This window comes from Erythrolamprus reginae, chromosome 4 (assembly GCF_031021105.1).
Source record: "Erythrolamprus reginae isolate rEryReg1 chromosome 4, rEryReg1.hap1, whole genome shotgun sequence".
In the NCBI taxonomy this organism is placed as follows: Eukaryota; Metazoa; Chordata; class Lepidosauria; order Squamata; family Dipsadidae; genus Erythrolamprus; species Erythrolamprus reginae.
In genome coordinates, this window is record NC_091953.1 from 44654070 (window position 1) to 44677196 (window position 23127).

At 34.4% G+C, this 23127-nt stretch overlaps 1 protein-coding gene across 4 annotated transcripts; it reads left to right on the forward strand.

The window, feature by feature from the left end:
• The first annotated feature begins 3565 nt into the window (after positions 1-3565).
• On the forward strand, positions 3566-18722 carry ARL6 (ARF like GTPase 6). 4 transcript variants are annotated; one of them, XR_011559096.1, is made up of 8 exons: positions 3566-3638; positions 5783-5948; positions 8935-8996; positions 11233-11301; positions 13921-14015; positions 14789-15643; positions 16979-17034; positions 18479-18722. XR_011559096.1 is itself a non-coding variant. In XM_070751737.1 (8 exons), the coding sequence occupies exons 2-8, from the start codon at positions 5826-5828 to the stop codon at positions 18502-18504; spliced, it is 564 nt and encodes a 187-aa protein (XP_070607838.1). In that variant the 5' UTR covers positions 3574-3638; positions 5783-5825; the 3' UTR covers positions 18505-18590. The 4 variants fall into 4 exon arrangements, 3 of the variants coding, with proteins under 3 accessions (XP_070607838.1, XP_070607839.1, XP_070607840.1); XM_070751737.1 differs by having other exon boundaries at positions 3574-3638; positions 8935-8999; positions 15514-15643; positions 18479-18590; XM_070751738.1 differs by having other exon boundaries at positions 3574-3638; positions 15514-15643; positions 18479-18590.
• Positions 18723-23127: the final 4405 nt, after the last annotated feature.

The window sequence follows — 23127 nt, forward strand, 5'->3', positions numbered from 1 at the left end:
TAAACCCTGCCTCTAGCTAAGGGTGAAGCAACCATGAAGAAGCAAGAGGCAAGAGGAAGCATAGGCGGTGCTCAGCAGCCCAGATTCTGCTTCGCTGCCAGTTCTGACAATTTCCTTGGGGGTTCAATCACACTTGGCCAATAAATAATTATATTCTATTCAAGAGCTCTTTGCCTTCTCGTGGCTTGGAGGTCTAGCTGGAAGGGAAGGGGAGTGGCGGCTGGCCTGAAAATGGAGCCAGAGCCGCTGCTGCCACCACTATCTTCAACAAGATTTCTAAAACAATAACAAGAAATTACAGCATCACAAAAACATGGAAGTCCGGATGTGGGGTTTTGAGGACTTCTGTGTTTTTGCGATGCTGCAATTTCGCTGAGGCTCCCCTTGCTGGGAAACCCCACCTCCGGACTTCCGCTGCCAGCAAAGCACCCATTTTTGCGCTGCTGGTATTCCCCTGCAGCATCACAAAAACACGGAAGTCCGGAAGTGGGGTTTCCCATGAAGGGGAGCCTCAGGGGAATCCCAGCAGCACAAAAACAGGCTCTTTGGCTGGCAAAAGGGGTGAGTTTTGGGTTTGCGCACATTAATCGCTTTTCCATTGATTCCTATGGGAAACATTGTTTTGTCTTACTTTTCACCTTACAAACCTCATCCGGGAACCAATTAAGTTCGTAAGACGAGGTATCACTGTACTGTAATCATATACATTATATATATATGTATATATGTGTGTGTCACGTTATATATATATATATATATATATATATATATATATATATATATATATATATATGTTAAAATGTTTTCAGCTGGAATTTTAAAATTAAGGGAGACTAGGATGGTCCCATTTCGGCCTTATTAGGCCTCATCAGCTAGCCACACCCCTTTCTTTTACTGTATATTCCAATTTCATCCTGATTCCCATTTTTAATTAAAAATTAATAGCTTTACTTGAGATGACTTATTTTCCTTATGTGAAATCAACTTTGATAATATGTGAATTCATGTGAATTTTCATGTGCTAACTTGCCTATTAATATAGCAATGTAATAAAATGCTCAGCTTTCATAACGAGGGCATTTTAAGGTGAATTGCATTCATATGCCATCTATTTGCAGAAAGAGTATGGGGTTTGGCAAAGCTACATGCTGAGCAACGTAATAAGATATTTGTACAAAGTACAAGTTACTGATTATTATTGCATTTTATTTTTCTATGATTTCCTAAGAGACATTATCAAGACTTACAAATGGAATAAGCCTGTTTATTAAGATATTTATTAGCAAATAAAAGTATAGTACTCGTGGTAATTTCTGTGTATTTGTTCACCTAAATTGTGTAATTTTAAAAAATCCTACAGGTGAAAGAAACCATTAATAAACTATTTTTATTAATGCACACATTACAGAAAATAAACTCAGAATTTTTAGAACCAGATAATGCAAATGCGATACTTTTTAAAAAATAACATATGCACTGGAGTCAAAGCCAAGCCACGAACCATTGTTTCCTGTACTGTTTCAATAAGTCAGAAAATAAGAACTAATGTAGTCAATAGCCTGTACTGCTTCCTGACCTTGAACTACAGATTTAAAGGCAAATGAGTAAAGTCTAGATTGGCTGTGGGAGTCTAATCCTACCTTGCTACTATTAACTTGGGAAATAGAGATAAAAAGCTTGATTTTTTTCTATTCTTTTATAGAAAGAGATGTTATACATCTAGCAAAATCTGAAATGTTGGCGTTACCTCTAGAAACAAACAGACATTAAACTGACCAGGGCTTCATTCTCCTATTAGTAAACCTTCCAATACAAAGGAATTGGTGGAACAATTGCCATAAGTCAGTTCCAGAGCAACTGGCTTTAAAGCAGCATGTTAACAGAAACAGTCTGCACCCTGGTTATTAAACAAAACTAAGGGGGAAAATATTTTCTAGACACAAAATAACTGAAACATTTTATAATCTGTAACTTGCAAACTGTCAGCAAAATTGCCCATTACCTGGAGTGGAAGTACAAAAGCTAGAAAACATTGGTATGGATCTTATATAATTTCTAAGTTTGGGCAAGGTTCTTCCAGACTATGTGAGTACAATTCACATAGTTTACCATTAGTCAATGCTCAATTTCAGCAAAGAAATGAAATTCAACAATACAGTATTCTATAAAGCAAGAATGCAATGCTGGACTTCCTTTCCTCTTCCCCAAGTACCTTTATGCTCCGTTTTCATTACAGAAGACAAGTGTCCCTGATCTATTGTGCAGATCAGTACCCCACAGTATGCAAAATGAGTAATAAAGGAGAATTTCAAAGGTTAAAAACAAGGAAACTAGACTGTTATATGTGGGTGTGTGGGTGTGAATTTTTGTCCAGTCACACCCTGGTATACTGAAGGAGCATCACAACTTCCTTTGTGATACACACACAAATACACACACACACACACATACACACACACACATCTATGTGTGTGTGTGTGTATGTATATTGCTCAAAAAAAAGGGAACACTCAAATAACACATCCTAGATCTGAATGAAATATTCTCATTTAATACTTCCTTCTGTACAAAGTTGAAAATGCACAACATGTGAAATTGTCAATCAGTATTGCTTCCTAAGTGGACAGTTTGATTTCACAGAAGTTTGATTTACCTGGAATTATATTGTGTTCTTTGAGTGTTCCCTTTATTATTATTTTTTTAGCACACACACATATACTGTACATATGTACATATATATATAATAAAGGAAGCTGTGATGCTCCTTCAATGTATCATATCGAATAATATACGTATATTCGGAAATGCATTAGCAAATAGCAGATATGGCCAAGAAATACAATCACATATTATTCCAGATCCAACAACACGGAAAATCCAAAGATCAATAGAACCATTTCAGGAATGATTTGGGGAAGGATCCCCTATGCACACCGAATCAGAAACAGAGAACCGGATTAAAAAAATAAACGGTCATTTAAATTCTGATGCAGATTTCCGTTGCCTTAAAACATTTTAACTCCAGCAAGCCAACAAACACAACTGTCAACTCTTAGTACACAGCAGGAAGGGGAGGGGCTATAAGTAGGCGCGCAATATAACTTGCTAGGTTAATACTTGGGAGTTAATAGGAATGGCTGGGGTTAATTTGTGTCATACGTATTAGCAGGCAGGCAGCCGTCTTTCTAAATCCAATCTCTTGACACACGCACCCCATCAAAATCCAACCCTCACCTCGCTCCTAGGCAGACATATTGAGCTTTTAAACGTTTAATTTAAACTCTTTTAACCAAAAGCCAAATGTGAAGAGCGGAGCTCCGTCTCTTGATACTTCTGAATTCCTCCTGTCACGAAAAGATTCAGGGCAGAAGGTGAGGGGCTTCCATGGCTGGTCGTTCCCGCTTTGCTATCCAGGCAATGGCGACTCTTCACCCGCGAAGAAGCGTCAAAAGTTCACCGCCACCCTGGAGTTGGAAAAAAAAAAAAAGACGCTCCGCCTCAAAGAGGGCGTGGCTTAAAGGATGGTTCTGTTTCCGAGGTAACGACGTAGGCGTCGGGGAAGTGGGGGGGGGAGAGAAGTGGGGGGTCTTACTCTTTCCAGGCCCGACGGACGACGTTCGTTGGTCGCGTTTGCTTTGGTGAGTGTAGTAGAAGGCGCGGGTTCGCCCTCCTTTTAAAAAAAGGCGGGGGGAGGGAAGGTACGTCTTGTACTTTAAATTAAACCTTATGTAGCCTTTCTCTGCAAGATTAGATCACCGTCTTTCCACAGCCTCCCCCACCCCACCGCTCCTTTTATTTGGACGAATCCCGGGAGAGGATTAGGTTATCAATAACGAAAGAGCGGGATCGACTCACGCTAACACAGCCAGTTTCATGGCAAGAGCCAAGGGTTTTAAATCCGGGTTTTACTTAGTGAACCATGTCATTCTTTTAAAGCGGTTCCCTAGATGCGTAGGATTTAAAGGCGCATCGTTCTCAGGCCATGCTGGGAAGGGATTTTCTGGATTTGGAGTCCATATATTCGCAAAGCACCAGCGTGGGAAATAGCGCTCTTGATTAGTCTGTTTATTTATTGATTTTTACAAAATGATAGATACATCTCAATGGTCTTTTACAGATCATGACCCGTTTCCTTTACAATTCTTGTTTACAATTCATTATGCAATATATTCAGTTCAGTAAAGATAGAAAGGGGGGGAAGATATATATAGATAGATAGATAGATAGATAGATAGATAGATAGATAGATAGATAGATAGATAGATAGATAGATATAGATATATGTCACATGGGTTTTTTTTTTGCTGAATTTGAAAATTAAGGGAGACTAGGATAGATCTATTTTGGCCTCATCAGCTAGCCATACCCACTGGGACTTGAACCTGCAACCTTTGCCTTGTAAGGCAGAGAATTATCCTCTAGGCTACAGTATCCAATCCCTTCAGCTCTGTACCATATAAATACCATAATTATATAAATTTATATAAATTATATAAATTTATATCAAATTATATAAATTATATAAATATATATATATAAATTTATATATATATAAATATATATATACATACATATATACATATTTGAAATAGGACAAAAAACTGTAAAAATATGTGAAGGTATCAATAAATCTAACAGGTAAAGTGATAGATATGCATATGAATAATTATTTCATCTGTAACTGTTGCCTAAATTAGTACTATGTGTATATCGATTTTTATGTAAACTAACACATTGTATCATTCTATCTTATTTCTATCTTGGATCCATTTGTACCAATTATTCCAAATCTTGTTAAATTCTTTATCTTTTGTTCCCTTAATTTCATTAGGCATTTCGTCCATCTCTACACATTTATATATTTTTTCAGTGATGTTATTTCCCAATGGGATCTTTTCCTTTTTCCACATTTGGGCATATGATATTCTGGCTGTGGCTCTTGATTAGTCTTAAACTATTCTGATATCTGGGTGGAACCAGAAATAAGCAAGTTTACTCACAGCTATGTTCGTAAAATAAATAAATAAATGTCTAGTGATGCAACTAGACCTTAGGAACTCAGAGAGAGAAAGAAAAAACCCTCATTGTTTCAGCTTAAATGATTTATTTGGAAATTTGCCTATCCAGAAGAAGCAGACTAAGTGTATTTTCTTTACATGGTGTTATAAATGTGATTTCCCCTCCCCCATGTTGCCACTTATAACTGAAAATATTATCCAGTTGTACCCAAAGACCCCTGTAGTCCCACTATATTTAAAGATGCAAAGGTTTTATAAAGCTAAATTACTGATGTTATAATGTAGAACTCAAATCATTTTTAATAAGGCATGAAACTCTTTTTTGTTGGTATGATATAATTATGGGGTTCACTTCTTGATCTTTGAATATTTTATTATATATTTATTACATATTTTATTAAATATATTTGAATATTTACACTGTACAGGATTTTCTGATTTTGGTTAAACTATAAGAAATATAGATCTACTAATATTTTTACAAATAAAAACTTACTCTCATTGTGGGATGCTTTGTGAATTGTAAAATCACGTTTATTCATTGATGGAAAGATATTGTGCTTTACAGGAAGATAAGTACATAGCCTGTTTTGACCAGAAGACTTTCCAAATAAGCAGCTTATCTACTTGCTCCTACCAACCTGCTGTGACATGATTTGCAACTATTTCTTCGCTAGGATGCTTCTGATTTAATTTCTTGGAACCTTTGCCTTCATGTTCATCTATAGTAATTTCCATTTTTAAACCTATCTATCCATCTCCAGTCTTTAGAAATACACAAATCATCTGTGCCATTCAATCGGAATTATGGGGTTATTTGACAAACTGGCAAGTTGGCTTGGTCTGAAAAAGAAAGAAGTTCATGTTCTGTGCCTTGGATTAGACAACAGTGGTAAAACAACAATTATCAACAAGTTAAAACCATATAATGTAAGTATACATTTTTAGTTTATTACAAATTCATTTTATATTGTTGAAAAGCTGATATATATCACTAGAGATATTTGTGGAAACATGGAATGTTTAATAGATTGCAATATTTAGTTTCAATTAAAATAATTATATATACCTCTTTGAGAAGGATAAAATTGTGAGTATACATTTTGTACAGTTTATCTTTCCAAAAAAATGCTAATAGGAATTGTGTTTAAATTTGTAACACTGAACTTAAAAAAATAAATATTCTTTGAACTGTAAACTTTAATCATCTAATGAATAAATAACTTAGTTCAATATTCAAAGTGTTGGTTATGACCTATAAAGCCCTACATGGCATAGGACCAGATTACCTCCGAGACCGCCTTCTGCCGCACAAATCCCAGCATTTGGTCACGTCCCACAGAGTTGGTCTCCTCAGGGTCCCATCAGCCAGACAATGTCAGTTGGCGGTACCTAGGGGAAGAGCCTTCTCTGTGGGGGGGGGGGGCCGACCCTCTGGAATCAGCTCCCCATGGAGATTCGCACTGCCCCCCCTTGCCTTCTGAAGAGCTTAAAGACTCATCTTTGTCACCAGGCCTGAGGTCATTAAATCTTCCCCCTGACCAACAAGTGTTTTTAGTGTGTTTTATGGAATGAATGATTATGAATGTTTTAAACTATTTTAAAATTCTTGGGTTTTTTAATTATATTAATTGGATTAGATGTATTACTATGTTTTTATATATGTTGTGAGCCGCCCCGAGTCCTCGGAGGGAATTGGCATACAAATCCAATTAAATGAATGAATGAATGAATGAATGAATGAATGAATGAATGAATGATACAGTGGAATTCAAAACAGGAACATTATGAAAATAAATTACTATGACCTCAGAGTCATTGGTTCAGTGTTAATATTGGTTATTTCTTTAATTTATCCTCTAAGGAAGAAATAACCAATATTAACAGTGAAGAACTAATACATGCCAAGTTTGCTGAGGACCATTAGCAGTTTTATTACTTTTAAACTAGGATTACATAATACAGCATGCCAATACAATTTACTGTATATACATAGGAGCCTTAATTATATAGATGGTCATTGACTTAACAACCACAACTGAGCCCAGAATGTATGTTCCTAGGTAAGAAATTTTTTAAGTGACTTTTGCCCATTTTACAATTTTTCTTGCCAAACATTTGTTAAGTAAATCACTGGAGTTGTTAAATTAGTAACAGAGTTGTTAAGTGAATCTGGCTTCCCCATTGAATTTGCTTGTCATAAAGTCACAAAAGATAATTGACCCCTGGACACTGCAACCGTCATAAAGATGAACCAATTGTCAAGAATCTGAGTATAAATCTGTGACCATGGGGATGCTGCAATAATTTTTTCAATGCCATTGTAACTTTGAACAGACACTAAATGAACTGTTGTACATTGCAGACTATCTATAGGCAGTTTTATGTATTTGCAATTGGTATATATGGACCAGAACTAATTATACTAAAGAATTTAGCATATTTGTGGGTTTGGAGATGTGATTCTTATCTGTCTGCCATTTAGTATATTCATTAGTCCTCAAATACATTTTACCAGAAGTCTGTTGCCAGTCTTCTCAGTCTATATTTTCCTTTATCTTTTCAGTGCTTGCCTCTCACCCCTCATCAGCATTCTCACCTTTTCTTCCCAAGCACAGTTTTTCTTTTTTCTTTCCCAGCAAGTCATTCATCCCTGATTTATTTCACAATATACCCTCCAAACCTCCAATCAGTCACTGTTCTTCCCCAGTCCCTATAGACTTCAGGCCTCATTATCTGCAGTTTTATTATCCATAATTATAGGGTAGAATGAAATCCCAATGGAAAATGAGTATGTATATATGTAATATAATATGTTTATTTATTTATTTTGTCCAATACACAATGAGGGTTTTAGTGGGTGTATATATATATATATATATATATATATATATATATATATATATATATATATATATATATATATGTCACATGTTTAAGCTGAATTTGAAAATTAAGGGAGACTAGGATAGATCTATTTCGGCCTTATTTTGGCCTCATCAGCTAGCCATACCCACTGGGACTTGAACCTGCAACCTTTGCCTTGTAAGGCAGAGAATTATCCTCTAGGCTACAGTATCCAATCCCTTCAGCTCTGTACCAGGGAAGGGTTACATTTTGTGTCGAATCACCCTGGTATATTGAAGGAACATCACAGCTCCTTTTTTGCCTCTCGGCCTAACCCAGGGCCATTTCCAAGGCAGTTAATTTTATTGATAGCCGACAATTCTATCTATATGTGTCACATGTTTAAGCTGAATTTGAAAATTAAGGGAGACTAGGATAGATCTATTTCGGCCTTATTTTGGCCTCATCAGCTAGCCATACACACATAGAAAAATACATGATGAAGGTTATAGAGGAGGTACTCATAGTAAAATATATCTAAGAAAGAATAGAAAAGAAGATATAGTAATAGAACATATCAATGAAAGAATAGAAGAGATATAGGAATAGAAGAAAGGTATAGGAGAGAAATAGGACAGGGGACGGAAGGCACTCTAGTGCACTTGTACTTGCCCCTTTGTACTGGTACTGGTAAACTTTTTTTGCCTTGGCATCCCATTATGGATATCTTTTTTAGAGACATTTAATGCCACATTAATATTTTATTTGACGTCATGCAAACATTGTAGGATTTCAGTCCTATGTTTTTAAAATAATTGTAATGTCCTTTGTACAATTTATATTCAGTTTCACATATTGATTGCTGTGGAATTTTATACTTTTAGTCTTCTTTGTAATTAATCTTAAAAATACGGTATGTATTCTTTTATATGTATTAGTATCATTGCTTGTTACACATTTCTAGAATATTTTGCTTCAATATAATATTTCAATTAAGAGAGAATATATATTACTGATTTTAATTATTAAAATAACAATTTGTTTTTAACTCAAATTTTCTTTTGCACAGGCTCAAGCTCAAGACATTGTTCCTACAATAGGGTTCAGTATAGAGAAATTCAAAACATCAAGGTAGTATGTTTTTATTCCAATATTGTTATAGCTTTATATATACTCATGCATTAAATCATTAAAGAAAATGTTTCAAATATAACATTTAAAGTGTCATTTTCATTCTGAAAATGTCATGCCCTGAAACACATAAGGTAAGTCTGAGTTGTGCATTTCATGTGTGAAGAAAGTTTTAACAAGAAACTTTATTTCTAATGAATTCAAATTTTTAGGAAGGGAAGTTTATTGGAAAAATGGAATACACATTTTCAGATAAAATTAGCATAACTACAGAATCTACCTAAACTGGTTGCTTGCTTCTTGAATAAGATCTTGCATTCAAGACATGTAAAGACACTTGAGAAAAACTAGTTGGAGAGAAATCATGTGGTTGTTTTGTTTACAATTAGATTTCTTCGGCAGACCCACCTTGCTTCTTCCATTTTTAGCACTGTTCTTATCGTTTAATAGGAGATGTTGGATAAATGAAGGATAACTTTCTTGCAAGGAAAACATGCACATCTCTTACATGATGGGTATGACCAGTAAATCCAAACAATACTTTGCAGCTGGGCTCATTTTCCTGACCACATGATGGTTGACTGTTATAGCTACTAATTACCCTGTTTCCCCGATAGTAAGACACCCCCGATTGTAAGACGTATCGGGGGTTTCAGGGGGGTCGGCTAATATAAGCCGTATCCCGAAAATAAGACATATGTCTTACTTTCGGGGAAACACAGGGGTATTGCCGGGGGGGAGCCCGATGATGTCGCTTCCAAGCTCCCCGCGCGCCCTTTGCCTCGCCGCGGCACCACTGCCTCTTCCCCGGCTTGGCAAAGCGAAGGACGGCACTGGTCCGAAGCGAGCTGAGCGGGCGGCGGCTTGCAGCGAAGGCGCTCGTCCCAGCAACCGAGTCCTGCCGAGGCTCAGCTGCAAGCGGCCAGCGAGGCCGACCGGCTCCGAGGCGAGCGGCCGGAGCTGCGCCCTCCTTCGCCCGCCTCCTTTCCGGCAGGCAGGTGGGGCTGCCCAACTGCGCAGAGCGGCTCCTCCCCTCCAGAAACACGCTTCCCTGACACGCGTCTGCGGCTTCACGCATGCACGCCGCTTGGAGCCCTGAGGTTGAACTTGGAAAAGGGCTCACGAGGCTCCTGTCCCGCGGCTGCCCTTCTGGACTCTGGGGAGATGCCTTCGGGAATGCAACCCTTTCAATTTTTTTCCAATGTAAGACATACCCCGAAAGTAAGACGTAGTGGGGCTTTTGGGGGTAAAAAGAAAGTAAGACACTGTCTTACTTTCGGGGAAACACGGTAGCTTTTATTTTTTATTTCTTTTATTATTATTTTTGTCAAGTATGTAATATACATAAGCATAACATTATTTAAGTACATTAGATGGGTACAAATAAAAGGGAACATTTGGACTGGGATGGTAGGCATACTGGTGCTAATTAAATTAATATTTAATTACATATTAAAATTTAATAGTTAAAACTGTTGTATAAAATTATGATCTGGGAACATGGCCTTTTTTTAAAGATGAATTCTATTCAGACAGCTTAGAAATCTGTAATTAGTTGCTACATGTTTCAGATTAGAAGCAACTCTATATTATAGTTTATATTATAGTATGTACACTGCTCAAAAAAAATAAAGGGAACACTTAAACAACACAATATAACTCCAAGTAAATCAAACTTCTATGAAATCAAACTGTCAACTTGGGAAGCAACACTGATTATCAATCAATTTCACATGCTGTTGTGCACATTCAACTTTGTACAGAACAAAGTATTCAACGAGAATATTTCATTCATTCAGATCTAGGGTATGTTATTTGAGGGCTCCCTTTATTTTTTTGAGCAGTATACATAGTAACCATATATTGGACTGCAGTTTAACAGGATTACAGAGGCAAATATTCTTAAGGGCAAATTTTGGGAATATGGAGCAGAATAAAAAAGAATGATGAGAAGTAGTTTTCTTTATATTTAGAAGTGCACAGCATTGAATAACACAACAATTAAGTTATTCTCTGTTTAACAAGGATTATTCCTTTATATAAAACTATATTTTTAATTTAGTTTGACACTTGTCAATAAAATGTATGCATCATACTAAATTAAATGTCAATTTTAAAAAAACATGTACCAGTCCAAAAGTTTTTATTATACTGAATTGACATAATATAATTTATACAAGATTGCAATTCAGAATGTATCACAGATCTAATGCTCTGTTTTATTGTTTCTTTACAGTTTATCGTTCACTGTGTTTGATATGTCAGGTCAAGGTAGATACAGAAATCTCTGGGAACATTATTATAAGTAAGTCCATTTTTAACAATATGATTTAGCTATCCATTCATCTATTAAATTTATGAACATATTTAGTTAAAATAATGTGTAGAGTAAAATTATAGTTAAGTTTCTCTTAGACTTATCTGCAGTATTCTGAACAAAAGGGAAGGAATGATAAATTGAAATAATATAAATATATATAATCTGTATAAAAACCTCAAATCTGGGAATAATTAGATAATATATGAAAGGAAGTTAATTATTCCTGTGAAAATTATTGCTATAGTAGTAGCATAGTTAGTATAATACTAACTTTTACATAGTTTCAGTACATTTTGAAGTCATCATCCTTTAAAATGCCCAAATTAAATTCTTATTTTCTTGCAGTCCTGACTAGTACATATAGTCCTTGATTTATAACCATTCATTCGTCAATTACAATACTGAACAAAAGGACTCATGACTGATCCCCAAAGTTATGGCCATTGCACATCCTCAGATCACGATCTGGGCATTTGAAAACTCATTCACCCTAACAACTGGCTGTCAAATGCCCTTCAATCATGTGATTGCCATTTACAAGCTCCCCTGCTGGTTTCCCCAGAAAATCAGTGCACTTTTGCATATCTTTCCTAACTTATGCCACACCTCCATGGCACCCTTCACACATCCCTGTGCAATGTGTGCATCCTTCCCATCCTGTGCGATGTTTTTCTCATACACTGTGTCCTCCTTCCTCTCGTGTATCCTCACACCCTCCCCAAACCAACCCCATGCATCCACTTATTTCTTCCCCCACTGGCAGCAGCCATTTACCTACCTGCTGGCCTGGGACCTATACATTTCTCCTGACTTCAGGATTCACTTAACCATAGCAATTGGATTGCAGGGATTGTCATCACTAAGTGATGCTGTCATGCTTTATGAACACATCATATAGCAATTCTAAACTCAATTGTGATTGTAAGACAAGTGCTACTTGTAAAGCAATTTACAGAAATTGTAGCCCATTAAATTGCACAGCTTGGATCTTATGCTTAATACAGTTACATCTGCTTAATTGTTGAATAGTGTATATATAATAAATAAATGGACAAATTAAGTTACAAAATATTGGTCTTCCTTATATTAAGAATGTCCGAGTGCCTATAGAATTATTTTTATATAAAATGAATTAAAGTTCTTTCCTTGAATAGTTACATGAAATAATATAAAATAATTTATGGATTATGAATTTATATGGATTGAGTTATGTCCCCTTTCTCCAATATTTAAACATTTTACATTATTATGAATTTATATGCATTGGGTTATTTCTCCTTTCTCCAGTATTAAAACATTTTACCTCTTGAAAATACTAGACTTTACTGCTTAATTAACTGCAAAAATTAGATTAAAAGCTGCTACATTAATCTCTAAATGTTGTGTGTGTGTATGTGTGTATGTAATGTATATAATTTTTACTGATAAAGAAAAAGGGTGAGTGATTCGACAGAAAAAAACAGATAGATAGGTATGTATAACTATATAGATTTCTTTGTTTTGTTTTGTTTGTAGAGAAAATTTAAAGCCTCACCACTTTGCAACTTCAAACAAAGTTGCTATTTTTGTATATTGAGGCTTTACTTACTAAGAGTAAATCACAATGAGCTATATGTAAGCACAAGATTGTCTTTTAAACTTTATAGTTAAGCATTCTGATTTAACAAATTACCATATTATCTTTTAAAGGCTCTAGTAGCTTGGATTAAAGTTTCTGTAAACAGAATTTCAGTGAGATAAATTACTATCTCATTTTTACGAATATCTCCTGTTACATTTTTGCAGCACATCACACATATATGACTGTCTCCTGCTCCTTTGGGGGCAGAGATTGCTGCTTTAGAGTGGGAATGTAAAAATGCTGTTCTACAACTGCTGTATTGCAGTATATATTGCAATTTTGTATTCAAGCTAGTTTTTGAGGTTTTTAAAATATTTTCTATTGGACTAGAGCACATTCAACTGAGCTTTCTCAAACTTAGTACATTTCCCACTCTTTACATCTGTTTGTAATTGCATAAAGTGATTAATGTAGCTTGGTGTATGAATGGATGACAAAGAAGTATGATATCATGGAGCACATTTGCCTAATAGAGTCATTCTTTTAAAAATCCACTTGTATTAATGATTATTATCATTGTTGTTTACAAAAACCTGAAGTTTATTATAAGTAGGATTTTTTTCCCTTCCAAATGCTTGACACTATTTGGGTTACTGTATTTCTTGGAACAAAATGCTTGCTAAGGACCACTGCCCATCATTCCAGCCTGACTTCTACTGCTGGAAGGAACAACTTAAACAATCCTTTTTGGAATTATGTGAAAACCCGGAATTCTGACTTGTTCTTTCCTAATAAACCAGAATCAAAAAGTAAGAATAAATCATGGCCTTTGGTTCTGGCCAGTAACAAACAGACAAACTAGGGTTACTGATGATCCTAAACAATTTTCAGAGTTGTCTTGCTTTATTTAGTTATTTTTATTAGCAGGATGACCCAAATAAGGGCATAGTCTATAACACTTTTTTGCTCAAGGCTTCTTACCACTTTACTATTCAGATTTTTCACACATGTAATTTGTAGTATTTTGTTTTTATATTATACAGAGACTGTCAGGCCATTATTTTTGTCATTGATAGCAGTGACTTACTAAGAATGGTTGTGGCCAAGGAAGAACTTGACACACTCTTGAGTCATACAGGTAAGGAATCTTTTTTAAAAAAAAAAATCAATTGCTTTTGAAATAATTCTACATATATGTTCATATTATTTATTTTCTTTTTGTGATTAAAATATGTGCATTATTTGTATATTTTTCATGATGTATTTGCAATGTATTTAATTCAATATAAAAACTACTAAAATTCAATTTTTATCCATTAAATATTTTTTTCTTAAGAAATTGAGTTTAACTTGTAGTAAAAACCTCTAGAATTGAACCATGTTTTTTTGGTGAATTTGAAAATTAAGGGAGACTAGGATAGATCTATTTCGGCCTTATTTTGGCCTCATCAGCTAGCCATACCCATTGGGACTTGAACCTGCAACCTTTGCCTTGTAAGGCAGAGAATTATCTTCTAGGCTACAGTATCCAATCCCTTCAGCTCTGCACCAGGGAAGGGTCACACACACACACACACACACACACACAAACAAACAAACAAACAAATAAATAAATAAATAAATTTCCTCTAGGATAGTCTGTTGCCAGCTTGTTTTTTAGGTCTTTTAACATTGCACCAGTTAGTACTATAATAGAACCCACCTGCCTTGGTCCCTGGTTGTTCTCTTCTCATCTTTCCTTACACATTTACCAGCATTGTAGATTTACTTAATAGAATTAGGATTTTCCCTAGGGTATCTATATATTATAATTTGAGTTAGTCGTTTGTCCCTCAAATGAGAATTCTGGATTTATTTGAACTTTTCTTTGTTTTTCCATTTTTTATGAACTTCACATGACTGTACTTCAAGACCAAAGTTCAAAAGCATCTAAACTTTCAATCCTGCTACTTCAGAGCCTGTTTCATTTCCATAGAGGATCACAGGAAAACTATTACCTGCACAGTTCTGATCTTTATAAATTGCAAATCTGGGTTTCTCTACTATGATGGCTTTGCTACCCAACTTACTGCTAGTTTGCAGTATATTTCTTGACAGCTGGTTCCTTTAATATTGATACTGAAAGGCGGAGGCTGTCCACTACTTCAGTTTCTTAATTGTCCATTCTAAAGTTAGCTGCTGTACCTATTTAATTAGTTCAACATAAATCATAATGTGAACAAGATACCCAGTTCACATACGCCCAGACTGATTTAACTTTTCTTTTTTAAGCAATTAATAATTGCTTTCCCCATGTTTTCCAATAAATTTATTCTGGTTTATGTGTGCTGCTTTTTTGTTATTTAGAAAAAAGTACATTAATTTTATATACTTTGTGGCTTTATTTTGAAAGAAGAGTTTTAAAAGTTTTTACTTAACAGGATATGTTGGTGCATTTAAAAATGTGTTTTCATTTGCATGAACTTAAACATGTGAGCGTGGAAGTTTGTTTAGAGATTTCTTTAGAAATAAACATTCCTAGAGCTTTCATCTTGAGTATTGTAATCTTTAAAGAAAATACTGACTAGTTTTCCATTTCTATTTAAAACAGTTTTCATATTTATATAGTGACAATTTAACAAATGATTATGTTTTAGATCTTAAACACCGCCGAATACCAATTTTGTTCTTTGCAAACAAGATGGATCTTAGAGATGCCGTATCCGCTGTTAAAGTCTCTCATTTACTGACATTAGAGAACATCAAAGACAAGCCATGGCAGATTTGGTAATATTATATTTTAGATTTAGATTTTGAATGTTTTTATGTTTGTTAATGTAAATAAGCTTATGAAAGCAAATTAATTTTTATTCCATTGTGCATACTAGTTACTAGCTTGCTATTAAAAATTCTTATTTGGAAAATGTTACTTTCCCTAATGATGAATATGCAAATTTTCACTGAATACAAAGTTTTGTGCAAAATGAGAAAGAGAGTTGGTTTCTTCCATGCATACATGATCAAATACCCAATGTATGTATGTATGTATTCATACATGATCAAATACCCAATGTATGTATGTATGTATGTATGTATGTATGTATTCATGCATGTATATATATATATATATTTAAATACTACTCAAAAAAATAAAAGGGCACTTATACAACACAATATAACTCCAAGTAAATCAAACTTCTGTAAAATCAAACTGCCCACTTAGGAAACAACACAATCAATTTTACATGGTGTTGTGCAAATGGAATAGACAACAGATCGAAATTATTGGCAATTATCAAGACACACTCAATAAAGGAGTGGTTCTGTAGGTGGGGACCACAGACCACATCTCAATACTAATGTTTTCTGTCTGATGTTTTGGTCAGTACGGATAATGAATAAAATTATGAATAAATTAAATTATGAGCAGTTATTGGGATTATTAAACCTATGGCCGGATATCTGGATTGTTTAACCATTAGGCAGCAGTGCCTTAGGTTGCCATTAGATAGATAGCCTCTTCATGGTGCACCCAGGCAACTTGACTTTGTCACAGGATACACATTCTAGCTGCTGGACTTCACAAGGATTTCCCAGCAAGAAACAGCATGAATACTTTAAACTAGAATATTTTTAATCCTCTGCTTTATCATTGCCATTTTTCTGTGAAAATGTATACAATTACAAAACACTGGCTTACAACTGCTCCAAAGTTTATGAGATTTCTTTGGGTCCTAGAAGCATTCTTGGAAATAAAAGAGGACATTGGCAGCTGGCTCTCTGATGCCAATGTCTTGGATTTTTTAAAAGTGCTTTTAACATATAAAGTACAGTAGGGCAGATAACTTAGGGAAATTGGCTTGCAGCAACTTAGCCATGTAGAGAAAATCCAGTGTGTTAACTTCTTCAGCAGATCAGGAAGCAGGAATTAACTTTACAAATCCAATCAATCAATCAATCAAATAAATAAATAAATAAAGTTTATACTTGATACCATCTATGTTTGAAACTTGATCTTATAACTAAAGACCCTTGTGTATGTGTGTGACTCACTTGAAGCTGATTAATTTTAAAAATATTTCTTCAATTGCTTATAACACTTACATGAATGTGTTCTTTCAGTGCTAGTGATGCTCTTAAAGGAGAAGGATTGCAAGAAGGGGTGGACTGGCTACAAGGTATGTCTTAATTTTGCCTTCCTTGTTTTATTCCCACAAGCCCTCTTTTTTTAAAAAATATTTTTTCATCATTTCATTTTTCCCCCCTGCCTATTTCTGCTGTCAGATCAAATTACACAGTAAGTATCCTTACAATTATTTGGATGCTTCTTTCAATGAGACATTGTCATTTAAATAAGGTTAACTCTACTTTAAAAACTCAATTTTGATTACTATATCAGCAATAATTTTATTCCTGTGATTAATATTATAAAAATATTCATTTCTCTTTTTTTATTCATTTTAAATAATACAATAAAAGGAGGAATAACAGTTCTAATTTCTGGACTGATCCAAATGATAGCTTTTGTTTAAAGCAGCTGAAATTATATTCACACAACAAGGTTCTTACTGTTATCACAATTTTTAAAATGTATTTTTATTGTTTCCTATGTAAAAGCATCTTAAAATGAGTTGCAGAAAGCAACATACTAAAAACACAATATAAAAATAAAATGCAATTAAAATATATGAAAGCCAAAAGCAGTTAAAGGGAACAACAAATACTGAACAGAAAACATTTATACAACATCATTCCAAGATGATTGTTCTCACATTACAAATATGCTGTATGCGAATTATTTCATGTAACATTACTTACAAGGCTAGTTATTCCATTAGTCCTCATAAGCCATTTACTTAAGCAATTCGATGAAGATGGTTTTGTTACTCCTACTACCTGAAGTTTGATTGCTTTAATATTACCTACAAAGCAACAGAGCTGCTTAACCTGCCGCCCCAAGTCAAGGGAGAGGGGCGGCATATAAGTCCAATAAATAAATAAATAACAAAAGAGCAGCTAGAGGCATTTTTTTCAAAAGTAGGAAGATAACCTGAACCTAAAGTTATTTTACTACAGCTAGCAGAATATAGCAGATAAATCTACATTAACAGATCATTAGACTCCTTTATATCACTGTTAAAATATTTGACAAAATAAAATATTAAAAATGAGCTTGGTTTTGGCAATAAAAATATTCCCTTTTTTGAAAAAGAATAATTGGACAGCAAATAATATGTAGTTCGTATAGTTGGTTAATACAGTACTTTATTATAAAACTTTTCAGAAGAATCTTATGCAAAAAAGTACCACTAGATGTCAGCAAAGATTGAAGACTGAGATGCAGAGAAACCTCAAAAATAACTACAATAATTTATTATATGGAAACTGAAATCTTTAGTAAATATTTAGAATTTTGAAATAGTATCTCAGGACTGTCTATCAAAAACTTACCTGCTGGACATTTCTGTGCAGGAACCAGAAAATCTATAAAAATATTTGTACATTATTCCTTCCTGGTAGTAGTTAAAATGTTTCTGAATGGTAGCAGTGGTGGAAATCTTTTGATGATATACTATAAGAAAATTGCATTTTAATGTGATTTTTTTATTTGTTTTTATCTAGATCAGATCCAGATAATGAAGACATGAAAAGCTAATACACTAATGGAAATATTAAAGATAATTTATAGATACCAAAGGCCTTGGTGACAAAAACTTTAGGCCTGTGTGTTTTCTTGTGTTGGTTTTTATAAAAGCCTTTAAAAATAAAATAGTATTTTTGCTAATAGTTTATAATGGCCATAATATGACCAGAGATTTAGCTGTGGTCAAATAAAACAATGAAGTAATTGTATACTTTTCAAAAACCTTTGGTATATTTTTGTTTGATTTTTAGTTAGAACTTAGGGGAAAGCACATGATATCTTCACAAAAATGATTTCTGAAAAACTTTGCATAGTGTCTTACATTCAGAACTTCACACTGGCCATGTCTCTTCCTGAACCAAAATTAGATTTAAAATTAATAGTCATAAGAAAGGAGGGGGGGAATGCTGTAAGAATTAAGCTAGTACACTTCTTGTCCTTTTAAACTTCTTTTTGCTGCAGTTGGGAAGACTACTTTTTTCACTTTTCTTTCCCATCCATTATTCTTTCCCATCCATTATTTTTTTATCATCATGTAGCATTGACTAGCCCATAGATCATGGTTTTTACCCTAATTTGTGTACAAATAATTTCAAACCATAGTTTGAAATTTGACTTTATAAACCCGTTTTATATAACAAAGTATTAAGAAAGAGAATAAATAAGGGTTAAGAAAAAATTATTTTTCCAGGCAGATAATAGAAAATGACAGATGTACAAGCACCAAGCTAGACTGTTTTACTCTAGGCAAAATGAGTGATTTTTAAATTATTATTATTATTATTATTATTATTATTATTATTATTTGCAAAATATTCAATTTTCTCAAAAAAAAAATTCTTCTGCAATAGGATGATCCACACATTGCAGAGAGATTTTTACATGTCTGGAACTGTAACATTCAAAGTATGATATTCTGGATAATACACTCCAGGAAAGACACAAAACATTTGAATCAACCTTTTTAGGGTAGGGAGATTGAACATTTCTTGTAGGCCATGCTTATCATGACAAAGATCCCACTGCAATAGACAGTTGGTATAATTTTTAAGTTGCACAGAAATCAGCTATGCCATACAATATGTTTAGTTAGATTTGAATTATGATTTTACCAGTTATTTAGATGTTTATGATATGCTATTTATGTGCTAAATTATATTGACTTCTGTAATAGCTTAAACAATATTTTGATAAATAAAGTACATAAATGACATAATGAATTCTGTATCTTTTAAGATGACAAATTTCAATCATGAAGCAAAGTAGTTTGAAATATTGTAGGAAACATTTTTCAGAGACCACACTTCGCTTGGGGAAAATGCAAAACAGGCAAAGCACATTTAAATATGTTAAAGGGTTAAATAAGGTTCAGGAGGGAAGTGTTTTTAATAGGAAAGTGAACACAAGAACAAGGGGACAATCTGAAGTTAGTTGGGGGAAAGATCAAAAGCAACGTGAGAAAATATTATTTCACTGAAAGAGTAGTAGATCCTTGGAACAAATTTCCAACAGACGTGGTTGGTAAATCCACAGTAACTGAATTGAAACATGCCTGGGATAAACATATCCATTGTAAGATAAAATACAGGAAATAGTATAAGGGCAGACTAGATGGACCATGAGGTCTTTTTCTGCCGTCAGTCTTCTATGTTTCTATGTAAGAATTGCTTCAAAATATTATCAGTTACCTGGATTAATATTATTCCTAGTTAAATGTTGAACAGGCTTTCATTGGAGAGTGAAACAAGTTAGCAGGACAGAATTTCCACATCTTTGAGCAGCATCATGAGAAGGGAATAGTTGGGATTTATTACCATATTTGTTTTATATTTTATAATTTTTGGGCCACATAAATCCTTGGTGATTTTGAGCAGTTTAAAGATGACAACATGGTTAACCAGAAGAGCAAAAGTAAGATAAACTAAAGAGAACACTACGACTATGTAAATCATAAAGCCTGGGAGAACAACCAATGTTTTATCATTTCTGGACTATCACACGGATGGGAACTGCATGAATCAACTGAATGACTTTAAGGATAAGTTTTATATTGGAAAAACAGACAACTTTTCAAGTGTCTTTATGGGAAATGACATTAATCCAATTAAAAATATATTTTCATTTTGTAGTATAGAACTTTTGACCAAAGCAATTTCTATTTGATATATCCAACTATTGACATGCATCTGCAGGTAGTATTGTATACCTCTGTTGTTAGTATGGTAATAAGACTATTGAACAATTAATAACATACAGAACTGCTAAGAAAATGAGCAATGCAAGATTGTAAGCTAATCCCAAAGTGTGTATTGCTATGGTTCCTTTGTCATGCTTTGGGTAAATGTTTAATGTTATTGTATACTAATAGGGAACTATCATCTAACTGACCCAAACCTTCTTACAAGAAGCAGAAGTAATGTAGGTTATTTTACTGCATACTAGAAAGAAAAACTATAATTATTCAAGCATAAAGTGGGTAGGTGACAAGGCCTCAGAAGATGAAGAGAGGCAATATATCTACCTACCCACTTAATCAATGGGATGGGCCTATTTGATGTAGTGCTTAAGGTGATAACCTAGACTGTGAGCTCTAAACTTCCCTTAGGCATAAAAGCCAGTTGGATGATTTTGGACCAGTAATTCAACCCAACCCATCTCCCAGGGTTGTTGCCACGGGGAAAATAGGAGATGGGAAAAATTGGTATGTATATTTCCTTGAGTTGACAAAAAGTGTCAGAATAAAAATATAAAATCTCAGGTGTTGTGTAACTATTTTCATACTTGTTACTTACCATTTTAATATCAGAATTGCAATGTAATATTAAATTAATATATAGAATTAATCCTAGCAAGGGTTTGGCTGGGATTGCCATCATTGATCACAACAGGCCGCCAGTTTGACACCCCTGTTCCAAGGATACTCTACTCAGGAAGTGGGTTTTTATAAATTTCATCCCATACTCTGGAATAACATAGATATTGGGCCCTTTGCCAAGGGCAGTGAAGCTCAATGGCCTCAAAATGGAGATGAATAGCATCCACGTTGACCAGGGAGTAAAATCTACAGAGTCCTTTACAACTTATATTTGCCATGAATCCAGATACCGGGGCTTCCTCAAGGTTGGATCCAACTCTTCAGGGTGTATTTATGTAGAGTCTAGCAAATATGTTTAGAAAGCGCATCACAATTATATGCTCAATGAACAAATATATAAAATATTTATATTAACAAATTCAAAGGTAGATTATATAGTTAAATCCACAGTAACTGAATTTAAACATTTGTATGCCGCCCTGAGTCTACGGAGAGGGGCGGCATACAACGGTCGGAACAACTGTTGGAAACTGACCAAGGAAAGATTCAACCTGGAGATAAGAATTTGCTGACAGTGAGAGCGATCAACCAGTGGAACGGCCTGCCAGAGGAGGTTGTGGACTCCCCAACTTTGGACACTTTCAAGAGGAGATTGGACTGCCATTTGGCTGGGGTGATGTAGGATTTCCTGCTCAGGCAGGGGGTTGAACTTGATGACCTGTAAGGTCCCTTTCAACTCTAATAATTAATTAATTAATTAATTAATTAATCCAATAAATAAACAAACAAACATGCCTGGGATAAACATATATCCATCCTAAGATAAAATACAGAAAATAGTATAAGGGCAGACTAGATGGATCATAAGGTCTTTTTCTTCTGTCAGTCTTCTATGTTTCTATGTTTCTATATAGTCAATGCATGATGGTGTAACATCCATAAAAGTTCTGGATTTTCCCTTATATGTGTTCAGAGGTCATTGTTCCACAGTCACATTGGCTGCTACATCCCAAAGGAGGCTTTTCCATTTACAGAGTAGGCTAACATATCTGTCATATTGAGTCCTAAGCCTATTGAGGATTGATCAGGTCTTACAGGACAGATTGAATCCTTTTGGATCAGCTGTAAATCAGGGAATGCTGTGATACTCTGGAGGAGCAATAGAGGATCATTCTTGTATCCAGGCCTGAAGCACATTGAAGTTGTTACAGTATTCAGAAAGTTTCTGGCTTTCCTAATAGGTGGATGTCTGGGACAAAGCATGTTGTTTACAACATCAGTAATATCTGCATTGATTGGCATGTGAATGTTACTATTTTATTGTACTCTCACAATATTCCCTTTATGGTGAAGGAATATGACTCAAAATCGATAACCAGAAAGTGGGAGTAGATCTTATTGTACCCACATAGTGTGTTTCACTCTGCAGGATGAAAGACATGTTTTTGTACTTACTCACTTAGCATTCTCACTGGCATTTATAGAAGTGTTGTAATACATAGTTACTTTAATTCTTATTTGTAATTCTTATTTTTCTGTCCGCACAACATTCAAAGCAGTTCAAATAAAAAATAGTTTCAAATTGTTTACATTTGGGGCTTTTATTTTGAACACATTGAAATGTTCTTTAAAAAGAAAACTGATTTATGCAATGGCATGCAATTATTTTAGGCTCCAGTCCAAATTCATTTATTCAGAGGGCTTCCTTCTGTGTACATGCCTTAGAGCATTTTTTTTTTTTTGTTCTGGAAAAGGAAGTGTCTTAGAGAAAATGGATGAAGAATAATAAACACATTTAAGATTATGTAGAAA

Excerpts from the sequence above, each read along its gene's own strand:
- ARL6 (XM_070751737.1), top strand. The coding sequence starts at position 5,826 with ATGGGGTTATTTGACAAACTGGCAAGTTGGCTTGGTCTGAAAAAGAAA. Across the intron at positions 9,000-11,232 it reads AAATTCAAAACATCAAGGTA|TTTATCGTTCACTGTGTTTG; the intron begins GTATGTTTTTAT and ends GTTTCTTTACAG. Across the intron at positions 15,644-16,978 it reads GACAAGCCATGGCAGATTTG|TGCTAGTGATGCTCTTAAAG; the intron begins GTAATATTATAT and ends GTGTTCTTTCAG.